A 20,864-nucleotide genomic window follows, 5' to 3' on the forward strand; every position below is an offset into this window, starting at 1 on the left:
TCACGTCCTCCACGCACGTACACAACACTCTCTTGTAAATATATGTATATATATTTAAAAACTAAACGCAACGTTTTCATAAGTTACAAACGGAGATGATGTTTATTCCAAACTGAGAAAGTTCAGCTCAAAGTTGGGGGAAGAAGTTTTACAGTAGTGTTTAGTGACGTCTCTTCTTCTTCTCTTCTTCCCATCAGCCTCGGCGTGGATGAGCCGAAGAGGGCCGGGGGGCCCCCGGGCCCCCCCAGGGCCCCTCCAGGGCCCCTCACTGCTCCTCCGGCCAGGACGGGCCCCCCCCGGCCCCCCCCAGGGCCCCTCACTGCTCCTCCAGCCAGGACGGGCCCCCCCCGGCCCCCCCGGCCCCTCACTGCTCCTCCAGCCAGGACGGGCCCCCCCCGGCCCCCCCGGGCCCCCCCGGGGGCCTCAGCCGGACGTTGAACTGCGCCATCGTTTCCTGCAGTTGCTGCTGGTTCCCGGCGAAGTAGGAGGAGACGGCGTTGTGGAAAAGGAGGAGCTGCTTGTGCATCACCTTCACCTGGAGAGATGGGGGGGGGTTACCATGACGACAGGGGGGGGGGGGGGTTAGGTTACCATGACGACAGGGGGGGGAGGAGAGGAGGGGGTTACCATGACGACAGGGGGGGGTTACCATGGAGACGGTTTAGCCGTGGCAGCGGTTTAGCCGTGGCGACGGTTTAACTGTGGCGACGGTTTAGCCGTGGCGACGGTTTAGCTGTGGCGACGGGTTAACTGTGGCGACGGGTTAACTGTGGCGACGGTTTAGCCGTGGCGACGAGTTAACTGTGGCGACGGGTTAACTGTGGCGACGGGTTAACTGTGGCGATGGTTTAGCCGTGGCGACGGGTTAACTGTGGCGACGGGTTAACTGTGGCGACGGGTTAACTGTGGCGACGGGATAACTGTGGCGACGGGTTAACTGTGGCAACGGTTTAGCCGTGGTGACGGATTAACTGTGGCAACGGTTTAGCCGTGGTGACGGGTTAACTGTGGCGACGAATTAACTGTGGCGACGGGTTAGCCGTGGCGACGGATTAACTGTGGCAACGGTTTAGCCGTGGTGACGGGTTAACTGTGGCGACGAATTAACAAGGCAACGGTTTAGCCGTGGTGACGGGTTAACTGTGGTGAAGGGTTAACTGTGGTGACGGGTTAACTGTGGCGACGGATTAACTGTGGCGGCGGGTTAGCCGTGGCGACGGATTAACCGTGGCGATGGGTTAACTGAGGCGACGGGTTAACTGTGGCGACGGGTTAACTGTGGCGACGGTTTAGCTGTGGCGACGGATTAACCGTGGCGATGGGTTAACTGTGGCGACGATTTAGCCGTGGCGACGGGTTAACCGTGGCGACGGGTTAACTGTGGTGACGGGTTAACCGTGGTGACGGGTTAACTGTGGTTACGGGTTAACTGTGGCGGCGGGTTAGCCGTGGCGACGGATTAACCGTGGCGACGGGTTAACTGTGGCGACGGGTTAACTGTGGTGACGGGTTAACTGTGGCGACGGGTTAACTGTGGCGACGGTTTAATTGTGGCGACGGGTTAACTGTGGCGACGAATTAACTGTGGCGACGGGTTAACTGTGGCGACGGGTTAAATGTGGCGACGGTTTAGCCGTGGCAAAGGTTTAGCCGTGGCGACGGTTTAGCCGTGGCAACGGGTTAACTGTGGCGACGCTTTAGCTGTGGCGACGGATTAACTGTGGCGACGGTTTAGCTGTGGCGACGGGTTAACTGTGGCGATGGGTTAACTGTGGCGACGGGTTAACTGTGGCGACGGGTTAACTGTGGCGACGGGTTAGCCGTGGCGACGGGTTAGCCGTGGCGACGGTTTAACTGTGGTGACGGTTTAACTGTGGCGACGGGTTAACTGTGGCGACGCTTTAGCTGTGGCGACGGATTAACTGTGGCGGCGGGTTAGCCGTGGCGACGGATTAACCGTGGCGATGGGTTAACTGTGGCGACGGGTTAACTGTGGCGACGGGTTAACTGTGGCGACGGGTTAACTGTGGCGACGGTTTAACTGTGGCGACGGTTTAACTGTGGCGACGGTTTAACTGTGGCGACGGTTTAACTGTGGCGACGGTTTAACTGTGGCGACGGGTTAACTGTGGCGACGGGTTAACTGTGGCGACGGGTTAACTGTGGCGACGGGTTAACTGTGGCGGCGGGTTAGCTGTGGCGACGGATTAACCGTGGCGACGGGTTAACTGTGGCGACGGGTTAACTGTGGCGACCTGTTAACTGTGGCGACGGGTTAACCGTGGTGACGGTTTAACTGTGGCGACGGGTTAACTGTGGCGACGGTTTAATTGTGGCGACGGTTTAACTGTGGTGACGGTTTAACTGTGGCGACGGGTTAACTGTGGCGACGGGTTAAATGTGGCGACGGTTTAGCCGTGGCAAAGGTTTAGCCGTGGCAAAGGTTTAGCCGTGGCAACGCGTTAACTGTGGCGACGCTTTAGCTGTGGCGACGGATTAACTGTGGCGGCGGGTTAGCCGTGGCGACGGATTAACCGTGGCGATGGGTTAACTGTGGCGACGGATTAACCGTGGCGACGGGTTAACTGTGGCGACGGTTTAACTGTGGCGACGGGTTAACTGTGGCGACGGGTTAACTGTGGCGACGGGTTAACTGTGGTGACGGGTTAACTGTGGTGACGGGTTAACTGTGGCGGCGGGTTAGCCGTGGCGACGGATTAACCGTGGCGACGGGTTAACTGTGGCGACGGGTTAACCGTGGTGACGGTTTAACTGTGGCGACGGGTTAACTGTGGCAACGGTTTAGCCGTGGCGACGGGTTAACTGTGGCGACGGGTTACCTGTGGCGACGGTTTAGCTGTGGTGACGGGTTAACTGTGGCGACGGGTTAACTGTGGCGACGGGTTAACTGTGGCGACGGATTAACTGTGGCGACGGGTTAACTGTGGCGACGGGTTAACTCTGGCGACGAATTAACAAGGCAAAGGTTTAGCCGTGGTGACGGGTTAATTGTGGCGACGGGTTAACTGTGGCGACGGGTTAACTGTGGCGACGGGTTAACTGTGGCGACGGATTAACTGTGGCAACGGTTTAGCCGTGGTGACGGGTTAACTGTGGCGACGGGTTAACTGTGGCGACGGTTTAGCTGTGGCAACGGTTTAGCCGTGGTGACGGGTTAACTGTGGCGACAAATTAACAAGGCAACGGTTTAGCCGTGGTGACGGGTTAACTGTGGCGACGGATTAACTGTGGCGACGGGTTAACTGTGGCGACGGTTTAGCTGTGGCGACGGGTTAACTGTGGCGACGGGTTAACTGTGGCGACGGGTTAACTGTGGCGACGGGTTAGCCGTGGCGACGGGTTAGCCGTGGCGACGGTTTAACTGTGGTGACGGTTTAACTGTGGCGACGGGTTAACTGTGGCGACGGGTTAAATGTGGCGACGGTTTAGCCGTGGCAAAGGTTTAGCCGTGGCAAAGGTTTAGCCGTGGCAATGGGTTAACTGTGGCGACGCTTTAGCTGTGGCGACGGATTAACTGTGACAACGGTTTAGCCGTGGCGACGGTTTAACTGTGGCGACGGGTTAACTGTGGCGACGGGTTAACTAAGGCAACAGTTTAGCTATGGCGACAGTTTAGCCGGGGCAACAGTTTAGCCGGGGCGACGGGTTAACTGTGGTGACGGTTTAACTGTGGCGACAGTTTAGCTGTGGCGACGGGTTAACTGTGGCGACGGGTTAACTGTGGCGACGAATTAACAAGGCAAAGGTTTAGCCGTGGTGACGGGTTAACTGTGGCGACGGGTTAACTGTGGCGACGGGTTAACTGTGGCGACGGGTTAACTGTGGCGACGGGTTAACTGTGGCGACGGATTAACTGTGGCAACGGTTTAGCCGTGGTGACGCGTTAACTGTGGCGACGGGTTAACTGTGGCGACGGTTTAGCTGTGGCAACGGTTTAGCCGTGGTGACGGGTTAACTGTGGCGACAAATTAACAAGGCAACGGTTTAGCCGTGGTGACGGGTTAACTGTGGCGACGGATTAACTGTGGCGACGGGTTAACTGTGGCGACGGTTTAGCTGTGGCGACGGGTTAACTGTGGCGACGGGTTAACTGTGGCGACGGGTTAACTGTGGCGACGGGTTAGCCGTGGCGACGGGTTAGCCGTGGCGACGGATTAACTGTGGCAACGGTTTAGCCGTGGTGACGGGTTAACTGTGGCGACGAATTAACAAGGCAACGGTTTAGCCGTGGTGACGGGTTAACTGTGGTGAAGGGTTAACTGTGGTGACGGGTTAACTGTGGCGACGGATTAACTGGCGGCGGGTTAGCCGTGGCGACGGATTAACCGTGGCGATGGATTAACCGTGGCGATGGGTTAACTGTGGCGACGGGTTAACTGTGGCGACGGGTTAACTGTGGCGACGGTTTAGCTGTGGCGACGGATTAACCGTGGCGATGGGTTAACTGTGGCGACGATTTAGCCGTGGCGACGGGTTAACCGTGGCGACGGGTTAACTGTGGTGACGGGTTAACCGTGGTGACGGGTTAACTGTGGTTACGGGTTAACTGTGGCGACGGGTTAACTGTGGCGACGGGTTAACTGTGGTGACGGGTTAACTGTGGCGACGGGTTAACTGTGGCGACGGTTTAATTGTGGCGACGGGTTAACTGTGGCGACGAATTAACTGTGGCGACGGGTTAACTGTGGCGACGGGTTAAATGTGGCGACGGTTTAGCCGTGGCGACGGTTTAGCCGTGGCAACGGGTTAACTGTGGCGACGGGTTAACTGTGGCGACGCTTTAGCTGTGGCGACGGATTAACTGTGGCGACGGTTTAGCTGTGGCGACGGGTTAACTGTGGCGACGGGTTAACTGTGGCGACGGGTTAACTGTGGCGACGGGTTAACTGTGGCGACGGGTTAGCCGTGGCGACGGGTTAGCCGTGGCGACGGTTTAACTGTGGTGACGGTTTAACTGTGGCGACGGGTTAACTGTGGCGACGCTTTAGCTGTGGCGACGGATTAACTGTGGTGGCGGGTTAGCCGTGGCGACGGATTAACCGTGGCGATGGGTTAACTGTGGCGACGGGTTAACTGTGGCGACGGGTTAACTGTGGCGACGGGTTAACTGTGGCGACGGTTTAACTGTGGCGACGGTTTAACTGTGGCGACGGTTTAACTGTGGCGACGGTTTAACTGTGGCGACGGTTTAACTGTGGCGACGGGTTAACTGTGGCGACGGGTTAACTGTGGCGACGGGTTAACTGTGGTGACGGGTTAACTGTGGCGGCGGGTTAGCTGTGGCGACGGATTAACCGTGGCGACGGGTTAACTGTGGCGACGGGTTAACTGTGGCGACGTGTTAACTGTGGCGACGGGTTAACCGTGGTGACGGTTTAACTGTGGCGACGGGTTAACTGTGGCGACGGTTTAATTGTGGCGACGGTTTAACTGTGGTGACGGTTTAACTGTGGCGACGGGTTAACTGTGGCGACGGGTTAAATGTGGCGACGGTTTAGCCGTGGCAAAGGTTTAGCCGTGGCGACGGTTTAGCCGTGGCAACGCGTTAACTGTGGCGACGCTTTAGCTGTGGCGACGGATTAACTGTGGCGGCGGGTTAGCCGTGGCGACGGATTAACCGTGGCGATGGGTTAACTGTGGCGACGGATTAACCGTGGCGACGGGTTAACTGTGGCGACGGTTTAACTGTGGCGACGGGTTAACTGTGGCGACGGGTTAACTGTGGCGACGGGTTAACTGTGGTGACGGGTTAACTGTGGCGGCGGGTTAGCCGTGGCGACGGATTAACCGTGGCGACGGGTTAACTGTGGCGACGGGTTAACCGTGGTGACGGTTTAACTGTGGCGACGGGTTAACTGTGGCAACGGTTTAGCCGTGGCGACGGGTTAACTGTGGCGACGGGTTACCTGTGGCGACGGTTTAGCTGTGGTGACGGGTTAACTGTGGCGACGGGTTACCTGTGGCGACGGTTTAGCTGTGGCGACGGTTTAGCTGTGGCGACGGGTTAACTGTGGCGACGGGTTAACTCTGGCGACGAATTAACAAGGCAAAGGTTTAGCCGTGGTGACGGGTTAATTGTGGCGACGGGTTAACTGTGGCGACGGGTTAACTGTGGCGACGGGTTAACTGTGGCGACGGATTAACTGTGGCAACGGTTTAGCCGTGGTGACGGGTTAACTGTGGCGACGGGTTAACTGTGGCGACGGTTTAGCTGTGGCAACGGTTTAGCCGTGGTGACGGGTTAACTGTGGCGACAAATTAACAAGGCAACGGTTTAGCCGTGGTGACGGGTTAACTGTGGCGACGGATTAACTGTGGCGACGGGTTAACTGTGGCGACGGTTTAGCTGTGGCGACGGGTTAACTGTGGCGACGGGTTAACTGTGGCGACGGGTTAACTGTGGCGACGGGTTAGCCGTGGCGACGGGTTAGCCGTGGCGACGGTTTAACTGTGGTGACGGTTTAACTGTGGCGACGGGTTAACTGTGGCGACGGGTTAAATGTGGCGACGGTTTAGCCGTGGCAAAGGTTTAGCCGTGGCAAAGGTTTAGCCGTGGCAATGGGTTAACTGTGGCGACGCTTTAGCTGTGGCGACGGATTAACTGTGACAACGGTTTAGCCGTGGCGACGGTTTAACTGTGGCGACGGGTTAACTGTGGCGACGGGTTAACTAAGGCAACAGTTTAGCTATGGCGACAGTTTAGCCGGGGCAACAGTTTAGCCGGGGCGACGGGTTAACTGTGGTGACGGTTTAACTGTGGCGACAGTTTAGCTGTGGCGACGGGTTAACTGTGGCGACGGGTTAACTGTGGCGACGAATTAACAAGGCAAAGGTTTAGCCGTGGTGACGGGTTAATTGTGGCGACGGGTTAACTGTGGCGACGGGTTAACTGTGGCGACGGGTTAACTGTGGCGACGGGTTAACTGTGGCGACGGATTAACTGTGGCAACGGTTTAGCCGTGGTGACGCGTTAACTGTGGCGACGGGTTAACTGTGGCGACGGTTTAGCTGTGGCAACGGTTTAGCCGTGGTGACGGGTTAACTGTGGCGACAAATTAACAAGGCAACGGTTTAGCCGTGGTGACGGGTTAACTGTGGCGACGGATTAACTGTGGCGACGGGTTAACTGTGGCGACGGTTTAGCTGTGGCGACGGGTTAACTGTGGCGACGGGTTAACTGTGGCGACGGGTTAACTGTGGCGACGGGTTAGCCGTGGCGACGGGTTAGCCGTGGCGACGGTTTAACTGTGGTGACGGTTTAACTGTGGCGACGGGTTAACTGTGGCGACGGTTTAACTGTGGTGACGGTTTAACTGTGGCGACGGGTTAACTGTGGCGACGGGTTAAATGTGGCGACGGTTTAGCCGTGGCAAAGGTTTAGCCGTGGCGACGGGTTAGCCGTGGCGACGGTTTAGCCGTGGCGACGGTTTAACTGTGGCGACGGGTTAACTGTGGCGACGGGTTAACTAAGGCAACAGTTTAGCTATGGCGACAGTTTAGCCGGGGCAACAGTTTAGCCGGGGCGACGGGTTAACTGTGGTGACGGTTTAACTGTGGCGACAGTTTAGCTGTGGCGACGGGTTAACTGTGGCGACGGGTTAACTGTGGTGACGGTTTAGCCGTGGCGACGGGTTAAATGTGGTGACGGTTTAGCCGTGGCGACGGGTTAAATGTGGTGACGGTTTAGCCGTGGCGACGGTTAAAACTGTGGCGACAGTTTAGCTGTGGCGACGGGTTAACTGTGGCGACGGATTAACTGTGGCGACGGATTAACTGTGGCAACGGTTTAGCCGTGGTGACGGGTTAACTGTGGCGACGGTTTAGCTGTGGCGACGGGTTAACTGTGGCGACGGGTTAACTGTGGCGATGGGTTAACTGTGGCGACAGATTAACTGTGGCAACGGTTTAGCCGTAGCGACGGTTTAGCCGTGGTGACGGGTTAACTGTGGCGACGGATTAACTGTGGCAACGGTTTAGCCGTTGTGACGGGTTAACTGTGGCGACGGGTTAACTGTGGCGACGGTTTAGCCGTGGTGACGGGTTAACTGTGGCGACGGGTTAACTGTGGCGACGGGTTAACTGTGGCGAGGGGTTAACTGTGGCGATGGGTTAACTGTGGCGACGGGTTAACTGTGGCGATGGGTTAACTGTGGCGACGGGTTAACTGTGGCGACGGGTTAACTGTGGCGACGGGTTAACTGTGGCGACGGGTTAACTGTGGCGAGGGGTTAACTGTGGCGACGGGTTAACTGTGGCGACGGGTTAACTGTGGCGACGGGTTAACTGTGGCGACGGGTTAACTGTGGCGACGGGTTAACTGTGGCGACGGGTTAACTGTGGCAACAGTTTAGCCGTGGCGACAGGTAACCGTGACGACGGTAAACCGTGGCTCAACGTTTCAACTTTTTTTTTTCAACATTTCAACTTTTTTCTCAACATTTCGGCTTTTTCTAATCGGAATCAAATCGGATCAAATCCTGATAATCGATTATGAGTCTTAAGAATCGGAATCGAATCTTGACATTTGAATCGACACCCAGCCCTGGCGACGGGTAACCGTGGCGCTAGGTAACCGTGACTCCACGTAACCATGACGCCGGTCCACCCACCTTGTTCTCCTCCAGGAACTTGAGCTTGACGATGACGTCGGAGCGAAGACGCTCGTACTTCTCCTTGTGGACCTGGAACTGCTGCTGGGCGGCGTCCATACGCGCCATGGCAACCGGGTCCCTGGGAGCCATGGCAACCGCGTCCCTGGGCGCCATGGCAACGCCGTCCCTGGGCGTCATGGCAACCGCGTCCCTGGGACCGAGACTCAACACCTCCAGGTCGGACCGGTAGGCGTCAAACTCCAGTCTGCACACACATGTTTACAGACCATAACAAGTGTGCTAGCATAGCGACTAGGTCGGCTCGTTGCTGCTAAAGGAGAAAATCTCTTAAACCTCTGTTGGGCCACCGCCCATGTGTGATTATGAATTCATGGTGTGATTATGGACTTGTATGATTATGAATTTATATAAAATGTGTGATGGGGAACAGTCAGGCTCTGACCGGTTGAAGGCCGGGTTTCGGCCTTCTACTGAGACCAGGACTAAAATTTTACGACTTGATGCACATGGCTTGAAGAACATAGGAACTAAGAAGACTTCAAAACCCCCATGGACAAAGGTTCCCAGCCAGGGACCTAGCGTTCTCGTACATCCTGACGGTCGTTAGCCTCACCTAGCGTTAAAAAACAAAAACATCTTGAGACACAGAAGCCGGCAGATTCTGACAATCTTAATTGTATTCAGATATTCCTTAAAATGAGTGAGTAAGCTCAGTGCGAAGACAGAGTGAGATTCTTTTGAAGAATCCTGTTTAAATTTTGGGCATACCCCGCCTGTCAAAGTCACATTTTATGAATCGCAACAATATGTCTACATTCTGACCAAAAATTATTTTATTATAACTTTTTACGGTTTGGCCGTGAGCTCGAGTTACAAATAAAAATGTGGGTTATTTTTTGCTGTTTTCTCACACTTTACCAACCGACATCCTAGATTTGACGATAAAGTGATTTCCGTATGCTTGTGTGCTCATATTTTGAAAAGTTTACATCTGAGGAAAACACTGTTCGTGGTTTTAGAGAGAAAAGAAGTTTTCCTCCGTTTTGAAGTTGGAATCACATTTCTACGTGCAGGTATGGGAAAGTTAGGTGACTCAGAAAAAAGGTGAATTTTGGCTTTTTTTTTTACCTCTTCCCATCCACTTTGAATGGGTTTTTTTGGGAATCACTTTGGGAAAAAGTCATAGCGTTCTCGTAGCTCCTGACGGTCATTAGCCTCACCTAGCGTTAGCCTCACCTAGCGTTCTCGTAGCTCCTGATTGTAGCTAGCGTGTCCTCCATGGTTTTGTTCACCAACGTGTTGACGCTGGACAGGAAGTAGTTGACGTCTCCCAGCAGCGTCTCTCCGTTCCTGCAGAGCAGCTTCTGCGTCTCCGCATTGACGCCGAACTCGTCCTGCGGGGAGACGGGAGCGTTAGCTTACCGTTAGCCTTGGGGGCGTTAGCCTGCGGCGCTTGCACGGCGGCCTCACCCGCAGCTCCGGCGACTTCTGGCTGAGCTCGGCGAAGGCGTCTCCCAGGTTGTGCTGCGTCTGCACCAGGTTGTAGAAGTGGTTGGTTAGCGCCCGCGCTAGCCGCAGCAGGTTCTCGTACTTCCTCCTGGTGTCCCGCAGGGCCTGGATCTGGGACTCCAGCTCCGGGTCCACGGTGCGAGAACCGCCGCCGAAACGCTCCGACAGCAGCTGCTTCGTACACTGGGAGGAGAGGAGAGGTCGCTTAGCAACGGGAGGAGAGAGAGGGGTGTTGCTTAGCAACCAGGAGAGAGAGACGTCGCTTAGCAACGAGGAGAGAGGTGTTGCTTAGCAACCAGGAGAAAGAGGTCGCTTAGCAACGGGAGGAGAGAGAGGCGTCGCTTAGCAACGGGAGGAGAGAGGCGTTGCTTAGCAACGGGAGGAGAGACGTTACTTAGCAACGAGGAGAGAGAGGTCGCTTAGCAACGGGAGGAGAGAGAGGGGTGTTGCTTAGCAACCAGGAGAAAGAGGTCGCTTAGCAACGGGAGGAGAGAGAGGCGTCGCTTAGCAACGAGGAGAGAGAGGTTGCTTAGCAACGAGAGGAGAAGTTGCTTAGCAATGGGAGGAGAGAGAGACGTCGCTTAGCAACCAGGAGAGAGATGTCGCTTAGCAACCAGGAGAGAGAGGTCGCTTAGCAACCAGGAGAGAGGGGTTGCTTAGCAACGAGGAGAGAGAGAGGTCGCTTAGCAACCAGGAGAGAGGGGTTGCTTAGCAACGAGGAGAGAGAGGTGTTGCTAAGCAATGGGGAGAGAGGTGTTGCTAAGCAACGCGGCTGTCCTCAGAGACTCGGACCCGGGACACCAGCATTAGCGGTTCTTTCCCCCCGGTACCTTGTAGGTGTTGAGGCCCCACTGCTTCACCGTCTCCAGCTTCTCTACGGCGACGCCGCGGCTCGGCTGCTCCGACGTCACCGATGAGCTGCTGCCGCTGTGGTGCATGCTGGGACCTGAGGGGGAGAGGAACCAACGACCAATAAGAACCAGGAACCCCAACCTCAGACTAGACCCCGGAGGTCTGAACCAACACCAGGTGCTGCACAACCAGAGAGCTAACGCTAACCCCAGCTAGCACAGACAGAGAAGGAGCCGCTAGAAAAAAACAGCTGCTGCTTTTCTCCCCCTGAAGAAAGAAAGGGATGAAAAGAGAGAAAGAGAAGCTGCCACCTCTAAAAAAAGCAGAGCAACTTTCCAAAACCAGACGTCCGTCATGTGATCAAAGCGTCTGCAGGATCTGATGCTCGTGATCCTCGACAGCGTCAGACATGAAGCTCGTCACGTTTTGGAAAGCAGCTCTTTTATTATTAAAGTATAAACGAGGTGTGAGCACCTAATCCTGAAACCGGGATCCGTTTGTTAAAGTCGGGGTTGTAGTTCACGGCCGGCCCTGAGGACGAGACGGGAAACAAGCAGGTTTATTTAAATTAAGACATGATCCTCTGTGACACTTCCATGAAGGTTTCTGTCTCAGGTCCGGGTTCAGGGGGAACGTAGGTATTTAAAACTGCTACTGCTACTACTAGTTGTAGTAGTAGTAGTAGTAATAGTAAAGGTACTACTGCTTCAGGATGCTGAGTCATCGCATAAAGCTTCTGCTTGCTAAATAAACGGGCGAGCCAGCCAGGATGTTAGATTATGTAATCAGAGTAATAAAAGTAACCAGAGTAATAAAAGTAACCAGAGTAATAAAAGTAACCAGAGTAATAAAAGTAATCAGAGTAGTTAAAGCCTCAACGGCTCTAGAAGTGACTGAATCTTGGCTGTAGTTTTGCAGATGGATGAATCAGAGGGAGGAACCAGGATTTTACCTGCGATGGATCCGGTGCTGATGATTCCCTCCACTCCCCCGTAACCCCCGGAGACGACGCTGCTGTCGTTGAGGTTCGGACCAGAAACCATCACCTGCTGCAGATCCTGCAACACCAGCATCACAACACAACAACAACGAATCAGACATCACAACAACAACAACAACAACAACGAATCAGACATCACAACAACAACAACAACAACAACAACAACGAAGGCAGAGTTATGGAGATGTGGGGGGGAGAAGTTCAGGAACCACACTGCAAAAACTCAAAATCTTACCAGGAATATTTGTCTTATTTCTAGTTAAAATGTCTCATTTTTAGTCAAAAAATCTCATTACACTTAAAACAAGAGTCATCACCAGAAAAATAACTTGTTATTTGACAATTTTCACCTGTTTCAAGTACATTTTCACTTGAAATAAGTAGAAAAATCTGCCAGTGGAACAAGATTTATCTTCTCATTACAAGCAAAAAAATCTTGTCCCACTGGCAGATTTTTCTACTTATTTTAGTGAAAATCTACTTGAAACAGGTGAAAATTGTTGTTTTTTCCAGTGATGAGTCTTGTTTTAAGTGTAGTGAGATTTTCTGACTAAAAATTAGACATTTTAACTAGAAATAAGACAAATATTCATAAATACTCATAAGATTTTGAGTGTTTGCAGTGTAGGAACTATGTTAGGAAAGTTAAGAACCAAACACACGACTAACGAGTCCCTGATGAACCAGAGCTGACCGTAATTATGGGATCCATTCAAGTGTCAAGAATCAATATGATTCTTAAGATTCAGAATCCATTAGCAAGATTTGATTTGATTCCGATATTGATTTGGGTTAATGTTATTAAAACTGTTTTTCAATTTCAATTTAAAAAAATCGATTTTTAGGAATTAATATGAGAATCGATTTAGAATCGGAAAATCAATGTTTTCAACACAGTCAGTCCAGGTTCCTCAGTGTCTCTCCTAGATTACAGAATGATTTTCCTCTGCTCAGATAACAAACTAAACTTAAATACAACAAAGAAAAAGAGAGTTTTAGTTCCAGCAAACATTAAACTGGACTTAAATCCCACAGCAAGCACTTTATATTTTAGCCTCATGTAGAAAATCCTTTCATCTACGTTTAATTCAGAACTAGTGATCATTAGTAACACAGAGTTAACTTAAATCTAAGACCAGTACGTTTGTGAAGGAAACTCTAAAACTCTGGACAGGAAGTTCCCATTTCCCTTCGGTAAACAAACACAAGGATGTTTGATGGAAAAACAGGAACTAAAACCAAAACCTGCTGCTGTTGAGGAGCAACAAGACGTTAGGCGTAAATAATTTACTTTTTTACGTCTAAATAGTCTTTTAGCTTCCAGATCACATCAGTTCTTATTTGGTGTTAAACTGACGCATCAAAGTGATCAACGGAACACACGTCGTTAGTTCAACATGAGGATTAAGGATCACACCAAGAATCTACACACTCACAACAACACACACTTTTATTCTAATAATAATAATAATAAAATAAGGGTTAGAAGAATCAGTTGGACAGAAGTTTGAGACTCTTGAACAGTTAGCAGGAGAAAGATTAGCAGGAAACTGCTCACCCTGGAGTCTCTGGAGTTTCCTACTCTCTCATCTAAACTCCACTGCAGCTTAGCCGCCTGAGCAGAGATGAGGGGGCATAAAAAACAGAAAAACAACAGAAAAACAACAGAAAAATGTAAATAAATACACAAACAAACACAAAATGAAAATAAATATGACTCAAAATCAAGAAACAATGTACCACGGGAAAATCCTGAATGTCCAGACGCCAGTGATGAACGTTGCCGTGGTTACAGACAGATTCTCCATCACTGTAACCACGGCAACGTTCGTCACGAAGCTTCACGGGTTTCAAGCGGCTCGTGTCGTCCACTGAGTGAACGGTTTCGCTTGTTTTCGCCTTCACAATTTAATTTATTTAATCTCTCTGCTAAACCAACCGTCCGATGTTACTGCTACAAAGCCAACAAATAAATAAATAAATAAATAAATAAATAAATAAATATGATTTTGAACAAACATTAAAGAAATTCAAAAATTCAACACATGGAGGAAGAAAAACCAAAAGTTTATGTCAAAACAACGATGAACATTTTGAAGATTCTTATCGACTCAAAAATCTCTGCTGGAGTCGGACGTTGGAGGTAAAACATGTTGTTATTGACGGAGTGAGCTTTTTGAAAGTGTCTTTCTAGAAATAAAGGTTTTCTGGTGAAGGATGGAACTGATGAGGATTCTGGGAGATGATGAAGATGAGACAGAAGTTTCTGTCTCTCATCTCTCATCCCGACACCGAGCCGAGTGTCCGTCGGCACGGCAACCGTTACTGCTGCACGGCAACCGTTACTGCTGCTTCACCGGGATCTCCTCCAAGAACAAAGCAGCGCCGCTGCAGATAAATGTGTTTCTATAACGACCAGTTACTACGGATGAGTCAGCAGAACAGCTGAACAGAAGGTTCTGAGGAGGAAGAGGATTCTCCTCTAACTCAAACAGACCAAGACAAACAGAGAGCTGAGCAAACAGGGAACTCCCCGCTGCTCCAGGATCTGGATGTTTGTCCAACATTTAGGAAATAAACGGCCTGATCTGACCTGGTGCTCAACGCGGCTGCACGACGCTGCTGCACGACGCTGCTGCACGACGCTGCTGCACGACGCTGCTGCACGACGCTGCTGCACGACGCTGCTGCACGACGCTGCTGCACGACGCTGCTACACAACGCTGCTACACGACGTAAAAACACAACGCTGCTACACAACGCTGCTGCACAACGATGGAACACAACGATGGAACACAACGCTGCTACACAACGCTGCTGCACGACGCTGCTGCACAACGCTGCTGCACAACGCTGCTGCACAACACTGCTACACAACGCTGCTGCACAACGCTGCTGCACAACGCTGCTACACAACGTAAAAACATGACGCTGCTACACAACGTAAAAACACAACGCTGCTACACAACGCTGCTACACAACGTAAAAACACAACGCTGCTGCACGGCGCTGCTGCACAACGCTGCTGCACAACGCTGCTACACAACGCTGCTACACGACGCTGCTACACAACGCTGCTACACAACGCTGCTACACAACGTAAAAACACAACGCTGCTACACAACGTAAAAACACAACGCTGCTACACAACGTAAAAACACAACGCTGCTACACAACGCTGCTACACAACGTAAAAACACAACGCTGCTACACAACGCTGCTACACGACGCTGCTGCACAACGCTGCTACACAACGTAAAAACACAACGCTGCTGCACGACGCTGCTGCACGACGCTGCTGCACGACGCTGCTGCACGACGCTGCTGCACGACGCTGCTGCACGACGCTGCTGCACGACGCTGCTGCACAACGCTGCTACACAACGCTGCTGCACAACGCTGCTACACAACGCTGCTGCAAAACGCTGCTGCACAACGCTGCTAAACAACGCTGCTGCACAACGCTGCTACACAACGCTGCTGCACAACGCTGCTGCACAACGCTGCTGCACAACGCTGCTGCACAACGCTGCTGCACAACGCTGCTGCACAACACTGCTACACAACGCTGCTGCACAACGCTGCTGCACAACGCTGCTACACAACGCTGCTGCACAACGCTGCTGCACAACGCTGCTGCACAACACTGCTACACAACGCTGCTGCACAACGCTGCTGCACAACGCTGCTACACAACGTAAAAACACAACGCTGCTACACAACGCTGCTACACGACGCTGCTGCACAACGCTGCTACACAACGTAAAAACACAACGCTGCTGCACGACGCTGCTGCACGACGCTGCTGCACGACGCTGCTGCACGACGCTGCTACACAACGCTGCTGCACAACGCTGCTACACAACGCTGCTGCACAACGCTGCTGCACAACGCTGCTGCACAACGCTGCTGCACAACGCTGCTGCACAACGCTGCTACACAACGCTGCTACACAACGCTGCTACACAACGCTGCTACACAACGCTGCTGCACAACGCTGCTACACAACGCTGCTACACAACGCTGCTACACGACGTAAAAACACAATGCTGCTACGCAACGTAAAAACACAACGCTGCTACACAACGTAAAAACACAACACTGCTACACAACGCTGCTACACAACACTCCTGCAAAACGCTGCTGCACGACGCTGCTACACAACGCTGCTACACAACGCTGCTACACGACGTAAAAACACAATGCTGCTACACAATGTAAAAACACAACGCTGCTGCACAACGCTGCTACACAACGCTGCTACACAACGCTGCTGCACGACGCTGCTACACAACGCTGCTACACAACGCTGCTGCACAACGCTGCTGCACGACGCTGCTACACAACGTAAAAACACAACGCTGCTGCACAACGCTGCTGCACAACGCTGCTGCACAACGCTGCTGCACAACGCTGCTGCACAACGCTGCTGCACAACGCTGCTACACAACGCTGCTACACAACGCTGCTACACAACGCTGCTACACAACGTAAAAACACAACGCTGCTACACAACGCTGCTACACAACGCTGCTGCACAACGCTGCTACACAACGCTGCTACACGACGTAAAAACACAATGCTGCTACACAACGTAAAAACACAACGCTGCTGCACGACGCTGCTGCACAACGCTGCTGCACAACGCTGCTACACAACGCTGCTACACGACGCTGCTACACGACGCTGCTACACGACGCTGCTACACAACGCTGCTACACAACGCTGCTACACAACGCTGCTACACAACGCTGCTACACAACGTAAAAACACAACGCTGCTACACAACGTAAAAACACAACGCTGCTACACAACGTAAAAACACAACGCTGCTACACAACGCTGCTACACAACGCTGCTACACAACGTAAAAACACAACGCTGCTACACAACGCTGCTACACAACGTAAAAACACAACGCTGCTGCACGACGCTGCTGCACGACGCTGCTGCACGACGCTGCTGCACGACGTAAAAACACAACGCTGCTACACGACGCTGCTGCACAACGCTGCTACACAACGTAAAAACACAACGCTGCTGCACGACGCTGCTGCACGACGCTGCTGCACGACGCTGCTGCACGACGCTGCTGCACGACGCTGCTACACAACGCTGCTGCACAACGCTGCTACACAACGCTGCTGCACAACGCTGCTGCACAACGCTGCTGCACAACGCTGCTACACAACGCTGCTACACAACGCTGCTACACAACGCTGCTACACAACGCTGCTACACAACGCTGCTGCACAACGCTGCTACACAACGCTGCTACACAACGCTGCTACACAACGCTGCTACACGACGTAAAAACACAATGCTGCTACACAACGTAAAAACACAACGCTGCTACACAACGTAAAAACACAACGCTGCTACACAACGCTGCTACACAACACTCCTGCAAAACGCTGCTGCACGACGCTGCTACACAACGCTGCTACACAACGCTGCTACACAACGCTGCTACACAACGCTGCTACACGACGTAAAAACACAATGCTGCTACACAACGTAAAAACACAACGCTGCTGCACAACGCTGCTACACAACGCTGCTACACAACGCTGCTGCACGACGCTGCTACACAACGCTGCTACACAACGCTGCTGCACAACGCTGTTGCACGACGCTGCTACACAACGTAAAAACACAACGCTGCTGCACAACGCTGCTGCACAACGCTGCTGCACAACGCTGCTGCACAACGCTGCTGCACAACACTGCTGCACAACGCTGCTACACAACGCTGCTGCACAACGCTGCTGCACAACGCTGCTACACAACGCTGCTACACAACGCTGCTACACAACGCTGCTACACAACGTAAAAACACAACGCTGCTACACAACGCTGCTGCACAACGCTGCTACACAACGCTGCTACACGACGTAAAAACACAATGCTGCTACACAACGTAAAAACACAACGCTGCTACACAACGTAAAAACACAACGCTGTTGCACAACGCTGCTACACAACACTGCTACACAACGCTGCTACACAACGCTGCTGCACAACGCTGCTGCACAACGCTGCTACACGACGTAAAAACACAATGCTGCTACACAACGTAAAAACACAACGCTGCTGCACAACGCTGCTACACAACGCTGCTACACAACGCTGCTGCACAACGCTGAAACACAACGCTGCTGCACAACACTGCTACACAACGCTGCTACACAACGCTGCTGCACGACGCTGCTACACAAGGCTGCTACACAACGCTGCTGCACGACGCTGCTACACAACGTAAAAACACAACGCTGCTGCACAGCGCTGCTACACAACGTAAAAACACAACGCTGCTGCACAACACTGCTACACAACACTCCTGCAAAACGCTGCTGCACGACGCTGCTACACAACGCTGCTACACAACGCTGCTACACAACGCTGCTACACAACGCTGCTACACAACGCTGCTACACGACGTAAAAACACAATGCTGCTACACAACGTAAAAACACAACGCTGCTGCACAACGCGGCTACACAACGCTGCTACACAACGCTGCTGCACGACGCTGCTACACAGCGCTGCTGCACGACGCTGCTACACAACGTAAAAACACAACGCTGCTGCACAACGTAAAAACACAACGCTGCTGCACAACGCTGCTGCACAACGCTGCTGCACAACGCTGCTACACAACGCTGCTGCACAACGCTGCTGCACAACGCTGCTACACAACGCTGCTACACAACGCTGCTACACAACGTAAAAACACAACGCTGCTACACAACGCTGCTGCACAACGCTGCTACACAACGCTGCTACACGACGTAAAAACACAATGCTGCTACACAACGTAAAAACACAACGCTGCTACACAACGTAAAAACACAACGCTGCTACACAACGCTGCTACACAACGCTGCTGCACAACGCTGCTGCACAACGCTGCTGCACAACGCTGCTACACAACGCTGCTACACGACGTAAAAACACAATGCTGCTACACAACGTAAAAACACAACGCTGCTGCACAACGCTGCTACACAACGCTGCTACACAACGCTGCTGCACAACGCTGAAACACAACGCTGCTGCACAACGCTGCTGCACAACGCTGAAACACAACGCTGCTACACAACGCTGCTGCACAACACTGCTACACAACGCTGCTGCACGACGCTGCTACACAACGCTGCTACACAACGCTGCTGCACGACGCTGCTACACAACGTAAAAACACAACGCTGCTGCACAGCGCTGCTACACAACGTAAAAACACAACGCTGCTGCACGACGCTGCTACACAACGTAAAAACACAACGCTGCTGCACAACGCTGCTGCACAACGCTGCTGCACAACGCTGCTGCACGACGCTGCTACACAACGTAAAAACACAACGCTGCTGCACAACGCTGCTGCACAACGCTGCTGCACAACGCTGCTGCACAACGCTGCTGCACAACGCTGCTGCACAACGCTGCTGCACAGCGCTGCTACACAACACTGCTACACAACACTGCTGCACATCGCTGCTGCACAACGCTGCTGCACAACGCTGCTGCACAGCGCTGCTGCACAGCGCTGCTACACAACACTGCTACACAACGCTGCTGCACAACGCTGCTGCACAACGCTGCTGCACAACGCTGCTGCACAACGCTGCTGCACAGCGCTGCTACACAACACTGCTGCACATCGCTGCTGCACAACGCTGCTGCACAACGCTGCTGCACAGCGCTGCTGCACAGCGCTGCTACACAACACTGCTACACAACGCTGCTGCACAACGCTGCTGCACAACGCTGCTGCACAACGCTGTAAACACATGTAGCTAATAACCCAGTCAGGAATTGTACAGGACTATTTTTGAACAGGAATAATAAGGGGATATAAGCAGAATAAAACACATTCAACAGTTATTAGAAGTTATTAAACCCCCACCTGCTCCAGTTCCTCCGTTGACTCCGTGTCTCCGTTACTGTTGATGGGAATCTCCATGGTGGCAGCTCTGATCATGACGGAGCCTGGAGACAACAACAACAACAACAACAACATTATTAGGGCCCTAGCACTGACAGTGTGAAGGCCTTATTGTATCTGTAGGAATTTTCCTTTTCCTTATTTTTCTTCTGACGAAATGAGGGTCTTTTTTCCCCCTAAACTTGCTCCAAAAGTCACCAAATTTATCACCAAGCCAGGCCTGGTGATAAATGTGATATTTAATGGTTTGCATTAATGGGCGTGGCCTAACGGCTCAACAGCGCCCCCTAGAAAACTTTGTGCCTCAAGTCCCACAATACGGTTTGACATACATGCACGAAAATCGGTACACACCTGTATCATGTCACGACTTAAAGAAAAGTCTCTTGGAGCCATGGCCCAAACCCAACAGGAAGTCGGACATTTTGAATTAATCGTGTCATTTTGGCGCAATTTATGCCATTTCTTCGGCAGTTAATACGGCCCGAACCGTAACGTGCACCCAGGTGTGTTATACATCAAAATATGCGTAACTTTTGAATGGTTTGATACAGAGAGTTGTGGGTGGTTTCATCCTCTAAATGTCCAGGCCTGAAGAATCTACATGAAGTCGTACAAGCTTCCACTGCAGCCTGAACCTGCACAAGGTGGAGGAACGTTCATCCGTTCATCACTGCTTGCAGCTTTAATTGTTGTTGTTGTCAAGAATTCTGATGCTGCTCAGAACAAAGAGTCTCTAAAGTCTCTAAACAGATGCAGATTAATCAGCTCCAACGAGGTGGAGGAGGATTCAAAGAATGAGGAGCCGTTCAGGACAAAAACATCCAGCCGCAATTTTAACTAAAAACCAAGGACCAAAAGGTGTAAAACTAGTGCATTTAGGATTTAGAGAATTAAATAAAATACATAAATAATCATAAAGGTA

At 52.2% G+C, this 20,864-nt stretch overlaps 1 protein-coding gene across 1 annotated transcript; it reads right to left on the reverse strand.

Moving 5' to 3' along the window:
* Positions 1 to 364: 364 nt before the first annotated feature.
* LOC133459402 (arfaptin-2-like) lies at positions 365 to 19,977 on the reverse strand. The gene is made up of 8 exons (XM_061739296.1): positions 19,901 to 19,977; positions 13,553 to 13,609; positions 11,947 to 12,052; positions 10,973 to 11,088; positions 10,104 to 10,325; positions 9,870 to 10,027; positions 8,631 to 8,877; positions 365 to 535 (listed from the first exon to the last, which is right to left on the reverse strand). The coding sequence occupies exons 1-8, from the start codon at positions 19,973 to 19,975 to the stop codon at positions 365 to 367; spliced, it is 1,152 nt and encodes a 383-aa protein (XP_061595280.1). The 5' UTR covers positions 19,976 to 19,977.
* Positions 19,978 to 20,864: the final 887 nt, after the last annotated feature.

Source organism: Cololabis saira, chromosome 14 (genome assembly GCF_033807715.1).
Source record: "Cololabis saira isolate AMF1-May2022 chromosome 14, fColSai1.1, whole genome shotgun sequence".
Classification (NCBI taxonomy): Eukaryota; Metazoa; Chordata; class Actinopteri; order Beloniformes; family Belonidae; genus Cololabis; species Cololabis saira.

What these genes read in the sequence shown, in the direction of transcription:
- LOC133459402 (XM_061739296.1), bottom strand. Translation starts at nt 19,975, where the DNA reads ATGATCAGAGCTGCCACCATGGAGATTCCCATCAACAGTAACGGAGAC. An exon ending in GAAACTCCAGAGACTCCAGG is followed by an intron (nt 12,053 to 13,552) that starts GTGAGCAGTTTC and finishes CTGGTGTTGCAG; the next exon opens with GATCTGCAGCAGGTGATGGT. An exon ending in CAGCACCGGATCCATCGCAG is followed by an intron (nt 11,089 to 11,946) that starts GTAAAATCCTGG and finishes TCTCCCCCTCAG; the next exon opens with GTCCCAGCATGCACCACAGC.